The 18,734-nt window shown below is 39.6% G+C and overlaps 1 protein-coding gene across 2 annotated transcripts in view; it reads left to right on the top strand.

The window, feature by feature from the left end:
- CDH18 (cadherin 18) overlaps nt 1-17,559 on the top strand; it is a 517,801-nt gene extending 500,242 nt beyond the window's left edge. The window contains exons 11-12 of one of the 2 annotated variants that reach the window (XM_081089750.1): nt 3,414-3,665; nt 16,342-17,559. In XM_081089750.1, coding sequence (XP_080945876.1) covers nt 3,414-3,665; nt 16,342-16,832 — 743 coding nt within the window. In that variant the 3' untranslated portion in view covers nt 16,833-17,559. The remainder of the gene's footprint in view (nt 1-3,413; nt 3,666-16,341) is intronic. The other variant, XM_081089751.1, reaches the window with a different exon arrangement.
- The last annotated feature ends 1,175 nt before the right edge of the window (nt 17,560-18,734 follow it).

Below are 18,734 nucleotides of genomic sequence, written 5' to 3'. Positions count from 1 at the left end.
ATCTCTTTCTCCTCTCAGTCCAGCCTCACTCAATCTTCACTCACAGCCTTTATCCAGTCACACCTGATAGAATCATGCTATTCTCTATGCAAGGTGGACCCCAATGCTTGACTAAGGAGAGGCAGACAGTCCATGTGCAATCTTGACCCTGAAATGGGGAAGTGTGATTTACAGAGGTAGTGATTTGATTTGTTTTAGTGGGCCTGATGCTTTGGCTAAATACATATGTGCTTTTCTTGTCTCCTTATTTATTTTAACCTCTGCTGATTTTTTTTTTTTTTACTTTTATATATCATTTGCAAATGGGTTTGTCAGCTCATACTTCCTCTCACATCCTTATTCTATACTACTCACAGTGACAATAAAAGGACAGCTGACTCATACTCACTAAACAAAAAAGTAAAAACAGAATTAAAGTATGGCCAATTTTACCATTTTTTGCCACTTCATTTTGCTTTCCTTCTTAATATGCACTTTTGCCTAATTCCTTCCTTGCTTGGAACCAGGTAATGAAAATGCCACGGGAATCACCTACTCCACCCTGTGCCTTCAGGCAGGGGACCTTAAAGCAAAGCTCTTGGAGGATTTATCCTTATACTTTCCTGCAGTGTTTATAAATTTAGTGACTCAAACAGAATTTTTTCTACTTTGGCTGCTCCATTCCCTACTAAAAATAATAGCATTTGTTAAAGGTAAAAAATAATAAGTAGAGGGTTTAACTTTTTTTTTTTTTTGTAAACTGCCGTTTTTTTAAAAATATATATTATATATATTGATATTTATATTCAAAAGAAGAAGGGAGAGGGAGAGGGAAAGAGAGATAGAAACATCAATGATGAGAGAGAATCATTGATCAGCTGCCTCCGGCACACCCTACGTGGGGATCAAGTCTGCAACCTGGGCATGTGCCCTGCCAGGGAATCAAACCCTGACCTGGTTCATAGATCAACACTCAACCACTGAGCCACCCCAGCCAAGCTAAACTGTTGTTTTTATCTCTAATTTAAAAATTATATTATTGTGTTATATTTATGAATCATTTTGAATTTGGGGTTGGATTTCTATTTTAAAATGTTCTTTTTTAAATTCTCTATCACCTTCTCTGCCTAAATTAACACTCTTATGCAAATTTATATGTTATTCATGAACAGATTTGCTGATATTCTTCAAGATATATATTTTTGTTTCATATGTATTTATATTCATTTTTTAAAATTCTCTAATATACAGAGTCATGTTTACACAGGTAGACATAATTAATATCAAAGAAGGACTGGGCAGTTTCAACTCTGTTTTTAAAATGTCAATAATAGATGTAGCTTCCTTACATAACCAGATATTTTCCTGCTGTGAGTGGGGGAATATGTCTCAAAAGGAAATGCAGAATCAAACTACTTTATGGCAATGGGTAAAAATGGATAGTAATAGATTGCTTATTAATCCCCTCTGAGAGCATAATCTAAATGTCTCTTCATGCTTGGTGGAATTGATAGAGTTGGTTATAATTGTTATACCCATATTATTTCTGAATCTAAAAGCAGAAACCTAACACAATGGATGGTTTTGTTTGTCTGGGCTTTAAAATTTATCAAGAAGGAATGTGGCAGATGGTCAAAGGAATGACATTCCAGGGTGCAAATAAGAACTTAATGACATATTGAATCGTACATTTGTTGTTTGGCAGAAACACAAGCGAAGCCGGGAGAATACTTACAAACTTAAATGAGCAGCAGAATCAAGAGTCTAAAAACTGAGATTAGGCAAATTCCAAGATTAAAAGAAGGGGACGTCAGGTAACATGAGAGAAAGAATACACCTTCAGTGGAGAACATGAGGAGATGGTGCTGCTGAGTTATTACAAGATATATTAGTTCATTTCTGTTTTAATTTCTTAATACGTGTCAACATAATAAAGACACCGTAACAAAATACAAATTCCTGCTGAGTGTAGTTCACATCATTATGTATCAAGTACCTATTATGTGAAAAGAGCTTGGCAGGAAAGCCAAAAAGCATTGCTTCATGCATGGGCTTGATAACAGTTAAATTATGAATGGATCTTACTGCTTCTGAAAAAAAACAAACAAACAAACAAAAAAAAAAAACAGGAAAAAATGAAAGCAATATGAAGCCATGAATATTTATCTGACTAGTAGAAGTTAAGGTTCTATTTCCAACTTTCTCCTCGGACATACTGGTATATACATTTTCTTAAGTCCAATAAGAATCTCAGTCATTTCTCCTGTTCTGATGGATTTGGAAATATTATTTTAATAGCGTGCACCAGGAAGATCATTAAACTAGCAGACATAAAATGAGGAATAACAATGCAAAAATAACCCCGCACCCTGTGCACCAGAGGCCATCAATATCAGCAGGTAGGGGATTGGTGGAGAAGAGGCAGTATGACATTGTGGCTTTGAGGGCTATGTAATGGGATTGTATCCTGATCACTCACTAGCTCTGTGATTTCAGCCAGTTTAGCCTCTGGGACTCAGTTTCTTTATTATCAAATTATTATATATAGTAAAAATGATATCCTTTAAAATATAAGGAATTTAATATCCTGTCCCTTTGTAAAAAATGAATCTCTATTGTTGAAAGTCTTACAGAAGTCTCCTTTCTTTTCCCCCGTGACCACCTTCTTCCCCTCACATCCTCCTAGGCCTTCACCACACCATTATCTGTGCCCATGGGTTATGCATATATGCATACAAGTCCTTTGGTTAAGCGCTTCCTGCCCCATGCCCCTTCCTTTTGAGATTTGTCAGTGTGTTCTATGTCTCTGGATCTATTTTGTTCACTAGAGTTTAACATCCTCTCCGTTTTAAGGTGTGCGGATTATCATGCAAGCATTTACTGTAGTGAATAGCATTTAAAAAGTACATAAAAATACAATTACTATTTTTTTCTTTGTTGACTTTCCCATGATGTGTTTGCTATAAGAAGAGTGCTTCAAATCACAGCTAAGTCTAAAAAAGTTTATCAAAGGATCTGTTTCCCCCATAAATATATTGTCTATACCAGTGGACCTTAAACCTTTTTGTACATGAATGTCATCTAAATATTTGCTAAATATGTAGATGCCCATGCCTCTCACTTATATTCAGAGTCACCAGGTTTGAGTTTGGGACCACTGACTCACCCTAAAGTTCAGTATCTATCGCTTTCTCCCCCCTCTGCCTTCCATGGTTTCCCCTCTCCTTTAGCTTGGACTTTATTAATTTTTCAAATAGGTTTCTCAGTGTGAGAACCAATTATAGTTACTCTTTAGTAACTGCCCCTTTATGTTCCCTTTTCCATTTCATAAACTAAAACCCAGATGACACATACCCATTTTATTCACTAAAGTCAATGTGAATCTTTAATGGCGCTTTACTAAGTACATTTTGTTCTGCTTGTGTCTGCCATAGATAACACAGCCAGCATTCTGACCAGGCGGAGGAGATTTAGTCGAACTGTTCAGGATGTGTATTATCTCCCCATTACGATCTCTGATGGTGGAATCCCCTCTCTCAGCAGCAGCAGCACCCTCACCGTCAGGGTTTGTGCATGCGAGAGAGATGGGCGCGTGCGGACCTGCCACCCCGAAGCCTTCCTGTCCGCCACTGGTTTGAGTACAGGAGCCTTAATCGCTATTCTTCTGTGTGTTGTCATTCTCCTAGGTAAGTCCTTCTAAATCCTAATGGTGTATGATGGCAATTGTGAGTGAACTCTACAATGGCCAGGAGTGCACTGGACAAGAGAGAAAGATGGAGAGAAGAGAGGGATTTTGACAAAATAAAGAAAAAAAAATGTATAAGGTGAATAGCAAAATGTGGCTGCACAGATTTCATTTCAATTTACTTTCTCAAGATTACTGTTAATCTAGACATAATTTGATTCAGTTGTGACAAAAGAGTTGAAAGAGCAGGAAAAAGAAATGAAATATGAGAGAAATCATTTTGGAATCTATTTTAGAAATAATTGATAGTCTAAATCCCATATTGAACAGGCTTTTATAATTAACTAGAGGCCGGGTGCACAAAAATTTGTGCACTCAGGGGGATGAGGGGTGGTCCCTCAGCCCGGCCTGTGCCCTCTCGCAGTCTGGGACCCCTCGGGAGATAATGACCTGCTGGCTTAGGCCTGCTCCCGGGTGGCAGAAGGCAGGCCCAATCCCTAGGTGCAGCCCCTGGTCATGCTCAGAGCAGGGCTGATTGGGGAGTTGGGGCGCCGCCCCCTGTCATGCACAGAGCAGGGCGGAATGGGAGGTTGCGATGCCACCCTCAGTCATGCTCAGGGTAGGGCCGATTGGGGGGTTGGGACACCACCCCCTGTCATACTCAAGGCAGGGCCAATGGGGAGGTTGCGGCGCCACCCCCGTCACGCACAGAGCAGGTCCAATCAGGGGGTTGGGGTGCTGCCCCCTGTCACTCACAGAGCAGGGCCCATCAGAGGGATAGGGGCTCTGTACCCTGTCACGCACAGAGCAGGGTCGATCAGGGGGGTTGGGGAGCTCCCCCCTGTCATGCACAGAGCAGGGCCGATCAGGGGGTTGAGAAGCTCCCCCCTGTCACTCACAGAGTAGGGCCGGTAGGGGAGTTAGGGCACTGCCCCCTGTCACACACAGAGCGGGGTGGATCAGGGGATTGGGGTGCCACACCCTGTCACACTCAGGGCAAGGCCGATGGGGAGGTTATGGCTCTACCCCATCACACACAGAGCAGGGCCCGTGGGGGGGTGGGGTTGGGGTGCAGTACCCTGTAACATACAGAGCAGGGCTGATCTGAGGGTTGGGGAGCTGCACTCTGTCACACACAGAGCTGCAGGGCGATCAGGGGGTTGGGGAGCTCCCCCCTATCAGGCACAGAGCAGGGCTGATCAAGGGGTTGGGGCGCCTTCCCCTGTCACAAACAGAACAGGGCAGATAGGGAGGTTGTGGCCCCGCCCCCTGTCACACACAGAGCCGCAGGGCAATCAGGGGGTTTGGGCGCTGCCCCCTGTCACACTGATCCTCTTGGCTCCGCTGATCCCAGTGCTGGGAGGCATATTACCCTTTTACTATATAGGATAGAGGCCTGGTGCACGGGTGGCGGCCGGCTGGTTTGCCCTGAAGGGTGTCCTGGATCAGGGTGGGGGTCCCGCTTGGGTGCCTGGCCAGCCTGGGTGAGGGGCTGATGGCTGCTTGCAACTAGTCACACCCCCTTCAGGGCGGGGGTCCCCACTGGGGTGCCTGGCCAGTCTGGGTGAGGGGCTGAGGGCTATTTTCAGGCTGGTGGGTGACTGAAGCTCCCAACTGCTCCTTTTTTTCTTTTTTTTTATTCTGGGCCAGCTTTAGCTCTGAGGCTTGGCTCCAGCTCTGAGGCCTCTGCTGCTGAAAGCAGGTATCTGGTTTGTTTTGGTTCTGTAATGGAAACACTGTTTCAACTCCAGCTCTGAGATCCCGGCTGGCTGAAAGCAGGTTTCTGGAGTTTTTTTAGATTCTATATTTGTAACAGTGTTTCAAACTGCAAGCTCAGAGGCCGGCAGCGGCAGGCGGGGAACATTGGAGTCCTCCGTCACTGAAGCAAGCAAGCCTCATGTTTGCTTCCAGCTGCCTGGCTGCCAGCCGCCATCTTGGCTGACAGTTAATTTGCATATAGCCCTGATTAGCCAATGGGAAGGGTAGCAGAGGTATGGCTAATTACCATGTTTCTCTTTTATTAGATAGGATTTCAAAGAGCAAAAGTGGCATCCTTCTAAAATTAATCTCAACACCAAATTTAAAAAATTGCTTTCTTGTAGAAACGTCTACTAGTCTAAAATAGTACTTAATTTTCTATGTTAGCTGAATTCTAAAGTTAGTTAGTCTAAATAACATGGGCCTTAGAGATATTAAAATTTATTAAAATACAACAAATAGGACTTTTATTTGTTTAAAAGCAAAATACTTTCTCTAATTTTGTATTATTATTGTAAAAGGCTAACTTTTACAACAACCTCATTTGTGGCTGTTATTGCTACAAACTTTTTAGAATTGCTATTTAATATAAAGCAGCAAATCTAGATTTTTTAAACAAGAAAAAATGATGTAAAGGGCATTTTTGCTTTATAGTTCAAAGTAGAAATATATTTGTTTTTCCAGTGTGTTCTCTCCCTCCTATCTTTCTCTTGGTAGCCTTAAGTTTTGTTCTTTTCTTTGTACTATCCATACAAAAAAACAAAACAAAACTAAAAAGCAAAAGCTATATGCTTTGGTGAAACAGATATATTCTTGCAAGATATGTTTCCTGTTTTGTTTCTGGGGTGGAAGCCAAGTTACCTGTACAGAAGGAGTGGAGAGCAAGGTGGGATCAGGCTGAAAAGTAGAATACAGATTCAGGCAGGGTTGACGCAGGCAAGGGCTTCTTGGAGATGGTAAATGTGGTGGGATTTGTTCCAGGAGTATAAATAGAGATTTAAAGTAATGAAATCTCATCATGAAGTTTGCATTTTGGAAAAAAAAAAAATGACTGAATGAAGCAGAGAACAGATCTCACAAAGGCAAAAGAGCCCCAGGCAAAGTGACTGGGAAGGAAATGAAGCATCTCATTCAGACATAGCAGTGTTTGGATCAGCTTACTTTGAGGGAAATGGCAAAAAGGTGGCTAATGTCAGGATTTTTAGGTGAAATCAGAAGCTATCTTGGATAATATGGTGCAGGTTCCCTGATGAAAATATTTATCAAAATTTTAACTAAAGGCCTAACTAGTTTTGCTCAGTGGACAGAGCATTGGCCTGCTGACCAAAGGGTCCCAGGTTGGATTCTGGTCAAGGGCATGTACTGGGTTGCGGGCTAGATCCCTAGTAGGGGACGTGCAGAAAGCAGCCGATCAAAGATTCTCCCTCATCATTGATGTTTCTATCTCTCTCTCCCTCTCCCTTCCTCTCTGAAATCAATAAAAATATACTTAAAACAAATTTTAACTGAAGCCCCTGAGATTCCATTAGAAAAAGTGCAATGTTAATAATTTCATTTCTGTGAAGAGAAATTAATGTCTGTGACATAGTGTCCTTTTTTGAAACAACATTCCACAGTCAAAAAATAAAATAGCTGATAAGAAGTGATGTTGGATAAATTTGATACGTGGCTAAGTTAGAACAGTATCAAATGCCACCTTTTATCTCTGGCTGAATGTGATCCTGATCTTCCCTGAGCTGGTGGACTTCAGAAGCACACTTAGTTGAAGCCCCTGCAGCTGGAGAATATAAAGTGATAACAGACTAGGACTGATCTGTGATAAATTCCAATGTGATCATTAAGTCAAGAAGAATGAGAGAGCAGAGACCAAAGGAAAAGTCAGCAAAAAAAGAATCTTAGTAAAGTATAATGTCATAAAAGTCAAAGGAAGAAAATGTATAAAGGGAGAAGACCATTCCTCAATGTCAAAAGCTGCTCAGAGGTTAGATAAATTGATTACCAAAAAGTATCAATTGCACTTAGCAACGTGGGTATGGAGGTTTGGTGCACCATAACAAGAACTATATTATTGCAGTATACTCTTTTACACATGCATGGTGGAGAAGGAAATCAGGAAAATCAGACTTTCTGGAGTATTGTTGTTATTGTTGTTGGTTTGTTTTTTATTATTTCAGAGAGAGGAAGTGAGAGGGAGAGAAAGATAGAAACATCAATGATGAGAAAAAAACCATTGATTGGTTGCCTCCTGCAGGCCTCCTACGGGGGATGGAGCCTGAAACCGGGCACGTGCCCTGACCTGGAATCCAAACGTGACCCCCTGGTTCATGGGTCAACCCTCATCACTGAGCCACATCTGTCGGACTGGAGTTGTTTTGTTTGTTTGTTTTAATGTATATATTGATTGGTCACAATACTGTTTTCTTTAGATAGTAACACATTACATTTTTTGTCTTTGGAAATTAAAAAACAAAACAAAACACACACAAAAAAAACAACAACCTCGTAAACAAACCAAAAAACAGAAAATGAAACACCTACAAACATTGATCCCTTTAGGGTTTTTCACTTAAAACTACAAAGTATAGAACTTAATGACTTTAATATAAGTTCTTCCAGAGTCTTTATTCTGACAGATTGTTCAGTTGGGAGAGGCATGTTACCTTTGGCTTTTGTTATCATTTATCTTCATAAAACTATTTTCCTTTACTAAGATATGACCTTAAAAAGCAATTGAAAATGTTAATATTCAGGTCAATTGAAGGTGTATTATGTAAAATAACATTTTATTATTTCATGAAACAATATTCTCATTTAACTTATTTTATAAAATTTGATTTTCTCTTTGGGATAAATAAGAGACCATTTCTAAATTTTATGCTATCCCTAAGCACTAAGGAAGCCAAGATGCTATTTTTATTGGAACTCAAATGTGTTCTTATAGTTTTACCCAAAGGTTGCCTAATAATTTCTTAAGCTTGGGTTTAAGCAATCCCTTATAATATAATTTATATTTTATGAGATTTTGGGTGTAATTATTGTTTTTCAGAATATATGAACCAACAGACTCAGAATATAGTCATTTGTCATTTTAAAACAATGTTTGTTAAGGTGTGAGTTTATAATTTCTAAGGAAATATTAGCAACAACAGAGGTAACAAATCTTCATGATAGGCCTTGTAATTCTGAAGTGACATTTAATCCTAAGAGCTAAATATATCATGAAATTAATATTTTAGAAATATGTCTTAACTAGTAGCCATTTGTTTGTGAAATGACCTTAATTGTATAAACCTAGACCTAGTTTTGCCATTAACTAATGGCGTGACCTTAGGGACCCATTCAGGCTCTTTCTACGATATTTCTGATTCTGTGAAAATACAGTTTCCACTGGAAGGACCTAGAGCGATCTGTAGAATTTTGTGGTGCTTATTTTTGTTTTATTATAATAACACATATTGCTATATACATATCACGATTCATTATTTTACAGTATGTTCAGACTCCATCTATGTATATATTGATTACCACAAAAAATGGTGCTTGAAAATCAAAGGGCCTAAATGTAAATGGTGGATGTGCAGATTGTGAGTAGGGCATTGTCCTGTTAGAATTACCTTTTTCAGATCTATTTTATGGGGTGGATGGGAGCGAATAAGGAGTGAGCCTTCATGGTGCAAGCAACATTTGGTGCTAGAGGAAGGGTAGCTACAGTCCCCTTCCCCTCGTTGGAGTTGACATTTGTTTCCCATCCTCACCCCACCACTTGCCTGAGCACCGGGCAGCTGGCAAAGCAAACCTTAATCACACAGCACAAGAAATCACCAACACAGGATCTGAGTCCAACCCTTGCAGTCCGCACATCACACATAAGCAGGTGGCTTGGATGGGTACATCAGCTAGCTTGTTCCTACGCTGGGATGTCAGTTTCTTGAGAAATGGAGATCAGAGTGGATTTGAAAGAAAGGAACAAGGAGACAAAGGTGGGATTGATAAGGAGATAAGTGTCAACCCATTTGTCACCAGAGCTATCTTAGATGACTTTGTAGGTATCCCTTGGTTTGAAAAAAGAAGTTTCACTGAGAAGTGTCAATATGAGGTATAAATAGACAGATTGAAGAAGCTAATAAAAATAATCTCCCGGACTGGGGTCATCTCATTCTGTAAAATTTAGTATTACGATGTGATCATATAAAAAATAATTCAGTGATTATTTTGGAGTAAAAAAACCTGCTATTAAAAGTATTTGAGGGGAGGAGAAACTAAGATGGCGGCATAGATAAACACCGGGAAATAGTCGCCTCCCACAGCAATTGAAAATTATCCCAAAGGACGGAGCAAACATCGTCCAGAAAAACAGGAAGGCTGGCTGAGTGTAATTTCTACAACTAGAAGAAAAGAAAAGCACGCTGAGAGCCAGAGGAGCTGCGGAGGCTGAGTGCAGAGGTACTGCAGCAGCGCGCGCGTGGAAAGGGGTGGCACCTGAGGACGCGGCTGTCTTTTTGAATCACAAGCTCCCGACTGCTCTGATCTCCGGTTCTGGGAAGTCTCTGGGGACTCAGGACTCATACGGGGAGAGGCTGCTCTGTCAGGCAGCAGCGGGCGAACTTGAGGGCGGATTTCCCTCAGAGGTGCTTGCAGCCGTTACCGGGACACTGAGACGTGCAACTCTGGGTGCGGAGAATCAGCCATTGCTTCTTTCTCCGCCCTTTTGACTCCCTGAGACCCCGCCCCACCCAGGCTGCAGCAGAGGCTTTTGCATGTGAATGTACCTAACTATAGCCCAGCCAAGCAGACCCGGAACCTCCAAGAGAAGGCCCAAGGCCCCTCAGCGGCTTGCATTGCTTCACAGCTGAGCCTCTTCGTGGCCCAGGCTGTGAGGCCTCAGGCAGGGGCTGAATTAGCACCTCCTTAGATCCAGGAGCCACTGTACCCAGTGGTCAGAGGAGGACCATTCTCCCACTTCAGACACAGCTGCTTCCCACAGCCAATTGGCCTGGAGGTCAATTCCTCCCAGTGATCCTACATCAACCAAGGCACCAAGAGTGCACCAAGAGTGTCCACCCCAGGTAACTGGGGAGGCTGAGCCACTGGGCCCTACAGGACACCTGGCGCGCAGGGCCACTCTATCAACACAGGGAAGCAGCCAAAATGCGGAGACAAAGAAACAGGTCACAATTGGCGGAGGAGGGCAGACGACTGGATATAGAGTTCAAGGCCACGTTTATAAGGTTTGTCAAGAATTTTATGGAAACCGCCGATAAATTTAATGAATCCCTCAAGGAGTATAGTGAGACCATGGAGGACATGAAAAAGGACCAACTAGAAATTAAGCATACACTGACTGAAATAAAGAATAATTTACAGAGATCCAACAGCAGACAAGAGGATCCCAAGAATCAAGTCAAAGATTTGAAATACAAAGAAACAAAAAATACCCAACCGAAAAAGAAAAAAGAAAAGAGATTAAAAAAATATGAAGATAGTGTAAGGAACCTCTGGGACAACTTCAAGCGTACTAAGATCAGAATTATAGGGGTACCAGAAGGAGAGAGAGGGCAAGATATTGAAAACCTTTTTGAAGAAATAATGACAGAAAACTTCCCCCACCTGGTGAAAGAAATGGACCTACAAGTCCAGGAAGCGCAGAGAACCCCAAACAAAAGGAATCCAAAGAGGACCACACCAAGACACATCATAATTAAAATGCCAAGAGCAAAAGATAAAGAGAGAATCTTAAAAGCAGCAAGAGAAAGACAGTCAGTTACCTACAAGGGAGTACCCATCCGACTGTCAGCTGATTTCTCAACAGAAACCATGCAGGCCAGAAGAGAGTGGCAAGAAATATTCAAAGAGATGAATAGCAAGAACCTGCAACCAAGATTACTTTATCCAGCAAAGCTATCATTCAGAATGGAAGGTCAGATAAAGAGCTTCACGGATAAGAAAAAGCTAAAGGAGTTCATCACCACCAAACCAGCATTATATGAAATGCTGAAAGGTATTCTTTAAGAAGAGGAAGAAGAAAAAGGAACTCTTACCATTTGCCACAGCATCGATGGAACTGGAGAGCGGATAAATACCACAACATCTCACTTATTTGTGGAATATAATGAACAACATAAACTGATGAACAAGGACTGATCCAGAGACGGAGAGGCTTTGATTGGACTGTCGGGCCTTGGAGGGAAGGTAGGGGAGGGTGGGGGCAAGGGGGAAGGATCAACCAAAGGACTTATATGCAAGCATATAGGCCTAACCAATGGACACGGACAACAGGGGGGTGAGGGGATGAGCGGGGGGGGGGGGGTAGAGGGTACACATATGTAATATCTTAATCAATAAAAAAATATAAAAAAAAAGTATTTGAGGGAAGTATGTTGGGAGTTAGTATATAAGGTATTCAAATGCAAGGTGTATGACAGTTTACGTTAAGAAAACTCAAAAACCTTTAGAACTCCAATCACTGGAATGATGATATAAACAAACAAACAAATAAGAAAACAAATAGGAAAATGTTTTTTCAAAGTTCAATCCCCTTTTCAATAAAATAAAATTATGATACTTAATAAATTTATTTTAATTTTCTTTAAAAAAATCAATTGGCTTTAAAATTCTGGCCAAACTCAAAAAGAAAATAAGTGAAGAAAAAGAAAGGACACATATGTAATACCTCAGTCAATAAAAATAAAAAAAGAAACATTAACAAAGAATAAAATATTCATTAAAATAAAGACTTCTCAAAATAATACAGTATACTCATATTTCAGTCCAGATCATCTAACCAAACTTCATAATATCATAAATTATTTATAATTTAAAGAAGAAAAACAATTTCTGACCTGGTCAGTTTGGCTCAGTGGACAGAGAATTGGCCTGCGGACTGAAGCATCCCGGGTTCGATTCCAGTCAAGGGCAGATGCCCAGGTTACCGGCTCTATCTCCAGTGGGGGGCGTGCAGGAGGCAGCCGATCAATGAGTCTCTCTCATCATTGATGTTTCTATCTCTCTCTCCCTCTCCCTTCCTCTCTGAAATCAATAAAAATATATTTTTTTTAAAAAAAAGAAAAACAGTTTCTGTTTCTCTTCAATCCAATGGCTTTATCATATTCTGTTTTTCCAGATGACCCACTGTAGGAAGAGATACCATGCCTTCTATGTATGGTTTGATAGACTGGTGGGAGGGAAGGGAGTCATTTCAATATATTCATTTCATTGCCAGTTTTTAAATAAAGATTTAACTCTCAAATCTATGTGTATAATTATTATCTTAACTCATTCTCCTTTAATATATCTGCTCTTGAAATTTTTAGAAAACATTTAGTTTGATTTTCAAATATTAAAAAAATGTTTTCAAGTGAAATTATGTATTTGGTATCATTAGTAACCATAAGCTGATTTAAACTATATTTTAAAATTATTTTCTCACTGAGACTATTACTATGCATGAAGTTTCACTTATACAGTGCCACATAGCCAGTTTTACACAGGTGATTCTTTGTCAGCCACTTGAGAATTGTTTATGGGATATCTGCTGTGTGCTTTCTGCTCTAGAAACACCTACTTAACCACAACGATGTGTGTTAAAAGTCTTCAAAAGCACATCTCATCTATGTTTTCACATTCTTCTCCAATATTTTTTATATGTTTTTATTGATTTCAGAGAGGGAGAGGGAGAGAGAGATAAAAACATTAGTGATGAGAGAGAATCATTGATTGGTTGCCCTTGCATGCCGCATACTGGGGATCAAGACCATAACCTGGGCATGTGCTCTGCCCAGAAATTGAACTGTGACCTCCTCATTCATAAGTCAATGCTCAACCACTGAGCGACACTGACCGGGCTTCTCTGATTTGATTTGAAATTGCCTTTGACTAGAGGACCATGTGTTCATATTTGTCCTGATATCCTTATAAACAACATTCCTTTCACTCTTAAAAGTGTCTCAGATTGTATGATTAGTTATATGTTGATCCCCATATCAAATCCACAGGTAACAAATCCAGGAATATTGGTCACTGGAAAATAACTATCCTGGAAAGAAATAGATGTAAATTCTCAAAATTCAAACTTAACTAGTATCTACATTTTGGATCAAAATATATCAGGATTATTTTCTTAGCTTTGGGGGAATAAGCAAGCATAGGCTATCATAATAATAAACCCAGCATTATTCCCTATGTTCATTAGGCAAATATGATACTAATATTGGTGACATGAAAATTACCTCCATACTTTGACAATAGCATTGATTGAGTTCTTTCTGCTATATATACACATAAATCCCCTTGACATCAACCACCGATTATTTCAACATAAAGGAAAATAACTTGATTTATTGACAGACGATAGAAATTTTGATACAATAAATTAGGCAGTGTGTAGCAATAGATATTTTAATCTAGAACAGCCTCATCACTTAATCATAAAGAAGTGCAGAAATATATAGTGGATGATAAATCTAAACCTCTGAATACAATGCAGACGGCTCCTTGAGGATGCTGCTTAGGCCATTGAATTAGAAAGCTCTAGGCTGGATTTATACTAATGTAAACAGTGAAGTATTAAATGTATATTGACTACATTCGGTGCAAATCTCCTTTTTTTAAAAAAAGTGCTGTGTTAGAAAATGTCTTTGAAGTAGAAGCAATGTGGATGGGAAACTGTTTCATTCTGTAGGATAGTTTTTGTGAAGAAGGCCGGCATAGCATCAGCATTTCATTGTCAGTTTGCTGTAATGACTCCTTTCAAACACAGTGACCCAAAGCTTCCCTGTGCCTGCTACAGTTTCCCCGATTACATTTTCCCATTACATTGTCAGGATCCTTTTATTCCATACTTCTTGAGATAATTCTTTGATTCTATCTCAAAATGTGTTGTCCTCTCTTTCATCATCCTCATAGCCTCCAATGTGCCTTTTTTTTGTAAAATCAGATTCCTCCCATTGTACTGTGACCATCTCTTTTTACATGTATAGTAGTATATTTCTGTCTCATAATTATCCTTTCCACTTACGGCTTGAAAATCTATTCCTCTTACTCTCCATATTTTGAAGTATTAAGCACATGTACATTATGATATCTATTTCAAATATAGACAAAGGTGATCTGCATTGCTTAGGGGCATACACTAAAAGGGTTAAACATTAAAGAGAAGCAAGGAGACAATAACAATAAAAGTAAGACTAGAAGTTGCTTTTTATTTATCAGAACAATACTTTCAATTTCTGTTCCAATCTCCACATCAGCCCAGTTTGGAGAAGGAAGGAATCTACTCAGTAGATCTATGAACATCTAAGCCAATCACAATTGGGGTCCTAGAGTTCCATAAAGTCATGTGATCTCCATTTTCATCATCAAAATAACATTAAGATCAACTAGTAGTAGATTCAGTAAGCTTTCTTTTTTAAATTTCTTAATTTTTTATTGTTGAAAGTATTACAAAGGTCCCTCTTTTTCCCCATTGACCCCTTCTAACCACCCCACCCCCAACACACACACACACACCGCCCAGGCCTTCACCACACTGTTGTCTGTGGCCATGGGTTGTGCAGAAGTTCTTTGGTTAATCTCTTCCCATTACTTTTTAGAAATAAGGGGTAAAAGGAAAGTTTCTAAGGTACCGGGTATGGTCTTAATTACAGATTACCTAACCCAGTGTTTGTTTTACAACCACTTAAAGCACATATAATTAGGATTTCCAAATAAAATAAAGTATATCAAATTTTTAAAAATAAACAAAATGCAGCATAAAAATATGAATTTCAGGTTAAAATATATTTTTTAAATAATGAAGCAGAATGTGGTAATGGGAACATCATGACCTTTTCTGTGAGAAGTCATAGATTCTGGTCCAAGCTTTCCCCCCTGCCACTTGTGCGATCTTAGGCTTAGATTGTAGAAATTCGTGTGAGCACTCTTAAGTCTCAGTTTTCTCATGTTTAAAATGAGCAAAGCCCCAGCTCTGTTGTGAAGTTAAGTAAAGACATCATGTAAAGATCAATGTGCCAACTGAAAAATTCCTAGAAAATCTAAATTGTATACAGATAAAATAACACCTTTGCAGCTTGATAGAAAATGCAATTATTAATGCATGATGCTATTTTTCTAAAGGAAAATGGACAAAAGAGATCAACCATGTAAAATATCCCTGCTTTGGTTTCCAACAAAGCATCAAAAGTACAGGATTTATGGCAGAAACCCCTTCCTATTTTACAGAAACTTAAAATATCCTGTTGCCCGGCCAGTGTGGCTCAATGGTTGAACATCAACCTATGAACCAGGAAATAGAGGCTCAATTCTCAGTCAGGGCACATGCTTGGGTTGCAGCCTCAATCCCCAATAGGAAGCGTGCAGGAGGCAGTGGATGGAGGATTTTCTCTCAACATTGATGTTTCTATCTCTCTGACTTTCTCCCATCCTTTCTGAAATCAAAAGAAATATGTATTTTTGTTTAAAAAAAGGATTTAAAAATAGCCTGTCTTCAGTGTATCTCCCTAGAAAAACTAAGTATCTGTAGGTATATCCACACACCATCATTTTTCTAGTCAAAATTTCATATTTCATTTCCATCATCAGTTTCTCTCTGTGTAAACACTGAATGGCTATATAGCAATCCCAAATGCATAAGCCTGACAAATGAGAACACTGTGGCATTCTAGAAAATATCATAAATTCCTAATGTTTTATAAGGGTAACTATTTTTTTAATTTGTGATATTAAAAAACAAACAAACAAACAAAAAAAAACGAAAGACAAACCTTGAGTTGTTATTCAGAGAGTGCAAAGATCAGGGTTGTGTTACAATGCAAGCCTGAATGGGATGTAGTTGATGACAAGGGTTGGGAATTGCTGATGTCAAATCCCCACCAATTCCCTCTTTTTGTTTCTCTAATTCTTCCTTCTCTTTCCCTTTTCCTCAGCGATTGTAGTACTTTTTATCACCCTGAGACGCAGCAAAAAAGAGCCCCTGATCATTTCAGAGGAGGATGTGCGGGAGAATGTGGTCACCTATGATGACGAAGGGGGCGGGGAGGAAGACACTGAGGCCTTTGACATCACAGCCTTGAGGAACCCGTCTGCAGCTGAGGAGCTCAAGTACCGGAGAGATATCAGACCTGAAGTGCAACTCACGCCCAGACACCAGATATCGTCCACCCTGGAGAGTATAGATGTCCAGGAATTCATCAAACAGAGACTGGCAGAAGCTGACCTAGACCCCAGTGTCCCTCCTTATGACTCTCTTCAGACTTATGCCTACGAGGGTCAGAGATCAGAAGCTGGTTCTATCAGCTCCCTGGACTCAGCCACTACACAGTCAGACCAGGATTATCAGTACTTGGGGGACTGGGGACCAGAGTTTAAAAAGTTGGCTGAACTCTATGGAGAAATGGAATCTGAAAGAACAACTTAGGGGGGCCATTCTTTCAACATTCTAGAATTTGCTGCCTGAGCAAGGGAAGACATAACCTCAGCCATGACAAGGAAGAAGAGTGGGAACAGTACTGGGAACTGAGCAAGCTGTACACAGCCACTGTAGAAACAAGTGCCCTTCTCATGATCAAAACTGGGTTATTTAATCAGAAGAAAGTCAAATTAAACAAAACAACACAAACAGAGAAAAAGCTATTGTACCTTGTGTATATTTTCAATTGCTCAATAAAGTCTGTGGTACTGTTTACTTAAGAATACCTGGATTCAACCAAACAATGATATTCGTTTCAATACCTTGTGATTTTTTTTTCCCCAAAACAAAACGAAGTAGAAAGGTTCAAACTCACTTATAACTGATTTCTAGGGGTGGTTCTCTGCAGAATAAAACTTGAGAAGGTAATCAAGACCTCCTTGTCCACTTTTCTGGGTGGACTTTTGAGACCCACGTTCTGTTATTGTGACAGAGTTCATTAGCTTCGTCTTATGTTTAAGTGACGTGAGAGATACCCAGTCTACTAGGCCACTCTGTCACAGACTTGTATGGGCCATTTTTCTTTGCCCTCCCCACTTCTTTTCTCCATACGGAATGGATGGAGCATGGGGATTTGCTGCTTGCACTATAATGTATGCAATTTCTGTGCACTGACTGTGCACCGCTCTGAAGCACAGAGACAGTTGTCTCTGTCCCACCGGCTCCCTTTTATCTTAAAAGAAAAAAAAAACAACACTTTTTATTAAATTGATAAAATGAATGGTTTACGGAAGACTCAGATAATCTGAAATATCAGGGAAAGATTTAATCTAAAAAGTAGCTATAAACCTCACCCTGTTCAAACCTTTGGGGAACTCTATTTCTCCCTCCCTCCCGGGCCCCATTGGTTTTAGTATGTTTAAATTAGCAGATTTCATCATTCCTGTAACTAAAATTAGTTGTCAGAAATTTTGTAATTTGTTTATACTTCAGTACAGTTGGCTTACTTATGGCATGGGCAGTCATTGAAAATATATACGTCGCCAGATAAGAATGTAGTCCAAAAAGATTATCCCCAATACCTTATAGACTTAAAATTGACTTTTATTCCTTACCTAGGTTCAGACTTGTCCCATCTCACTGACTGATTAGCCCTGATATGCTTGGGATCTGCAGGAAAATATGTAAGACTAGGAGCAAACAACAACAAAGGAGATTCACACGTATTATTCTTGGAGATGTCCCCAAAGTTTCTGAGCTTTAGGGTTCGAACTGTAAAGATGGCTTTCCTCCCTACCTCACAGGCTTGTGTGAGGATCCATAAGTATCTGCAAAAATGCTTTGCCCACGATAAACTGTTTTGTTACATAAAGGCTTGCAGACACCATCTAATTTTCTAATTCCATTGGCATATAAATGTATAGTTGCATACGTTTTGAATAAAATGTATTCTGGGAGAATTGCATAAACCTTCAACAGTGAAGCAACTACTAACTACACATATAATAAACAGGTTTAGTTATTTTAATATTTTTCCAAATCAACTAATTTTCTTAGAATTTCTTTGGTGTTTTGCACCCAAATTGTTTAGATAATATTTATGGTTGTTGCTATTGATCTTGAAATAACAATTCATAGCATAGGGTCCTATTAGCCAAAAATGACCACATTAATGTATTAATTGAAATACACAACGAAGAATAATTTCAAGGGGGTGTTCATTTGCTCTTCAAATTTATCATATTCTAGTGTCCTCAAAAGCTATATGACACTTTCTGCCTGATTCTACTTATGTGCAAACCTTTGAATATTTGCCTCTGTTCGTAACCGCCCTGTGCTATCATATTTCAGTTTTGAGGTATGGGAAGTAAGTTTAATTTGAATAATTCTCAATTTGTGTTTTAAGCCTGA

Source organism: Myotis nattereri (genome assembly GCF_964212035.1).
Source record: "Myotis nattereri genome assembly, chromosome: 4".
In the NCBI taxonomy this organism is placed as follows: Eukaryota; Metazoa; Chordata; class Mammalia; order Chiroptera; family Vespertilionidae; genus Myotis; species Myotis nattereri.
This window is presented reverse-complemented; position numbering and strand designations above follow the sequence as displayed.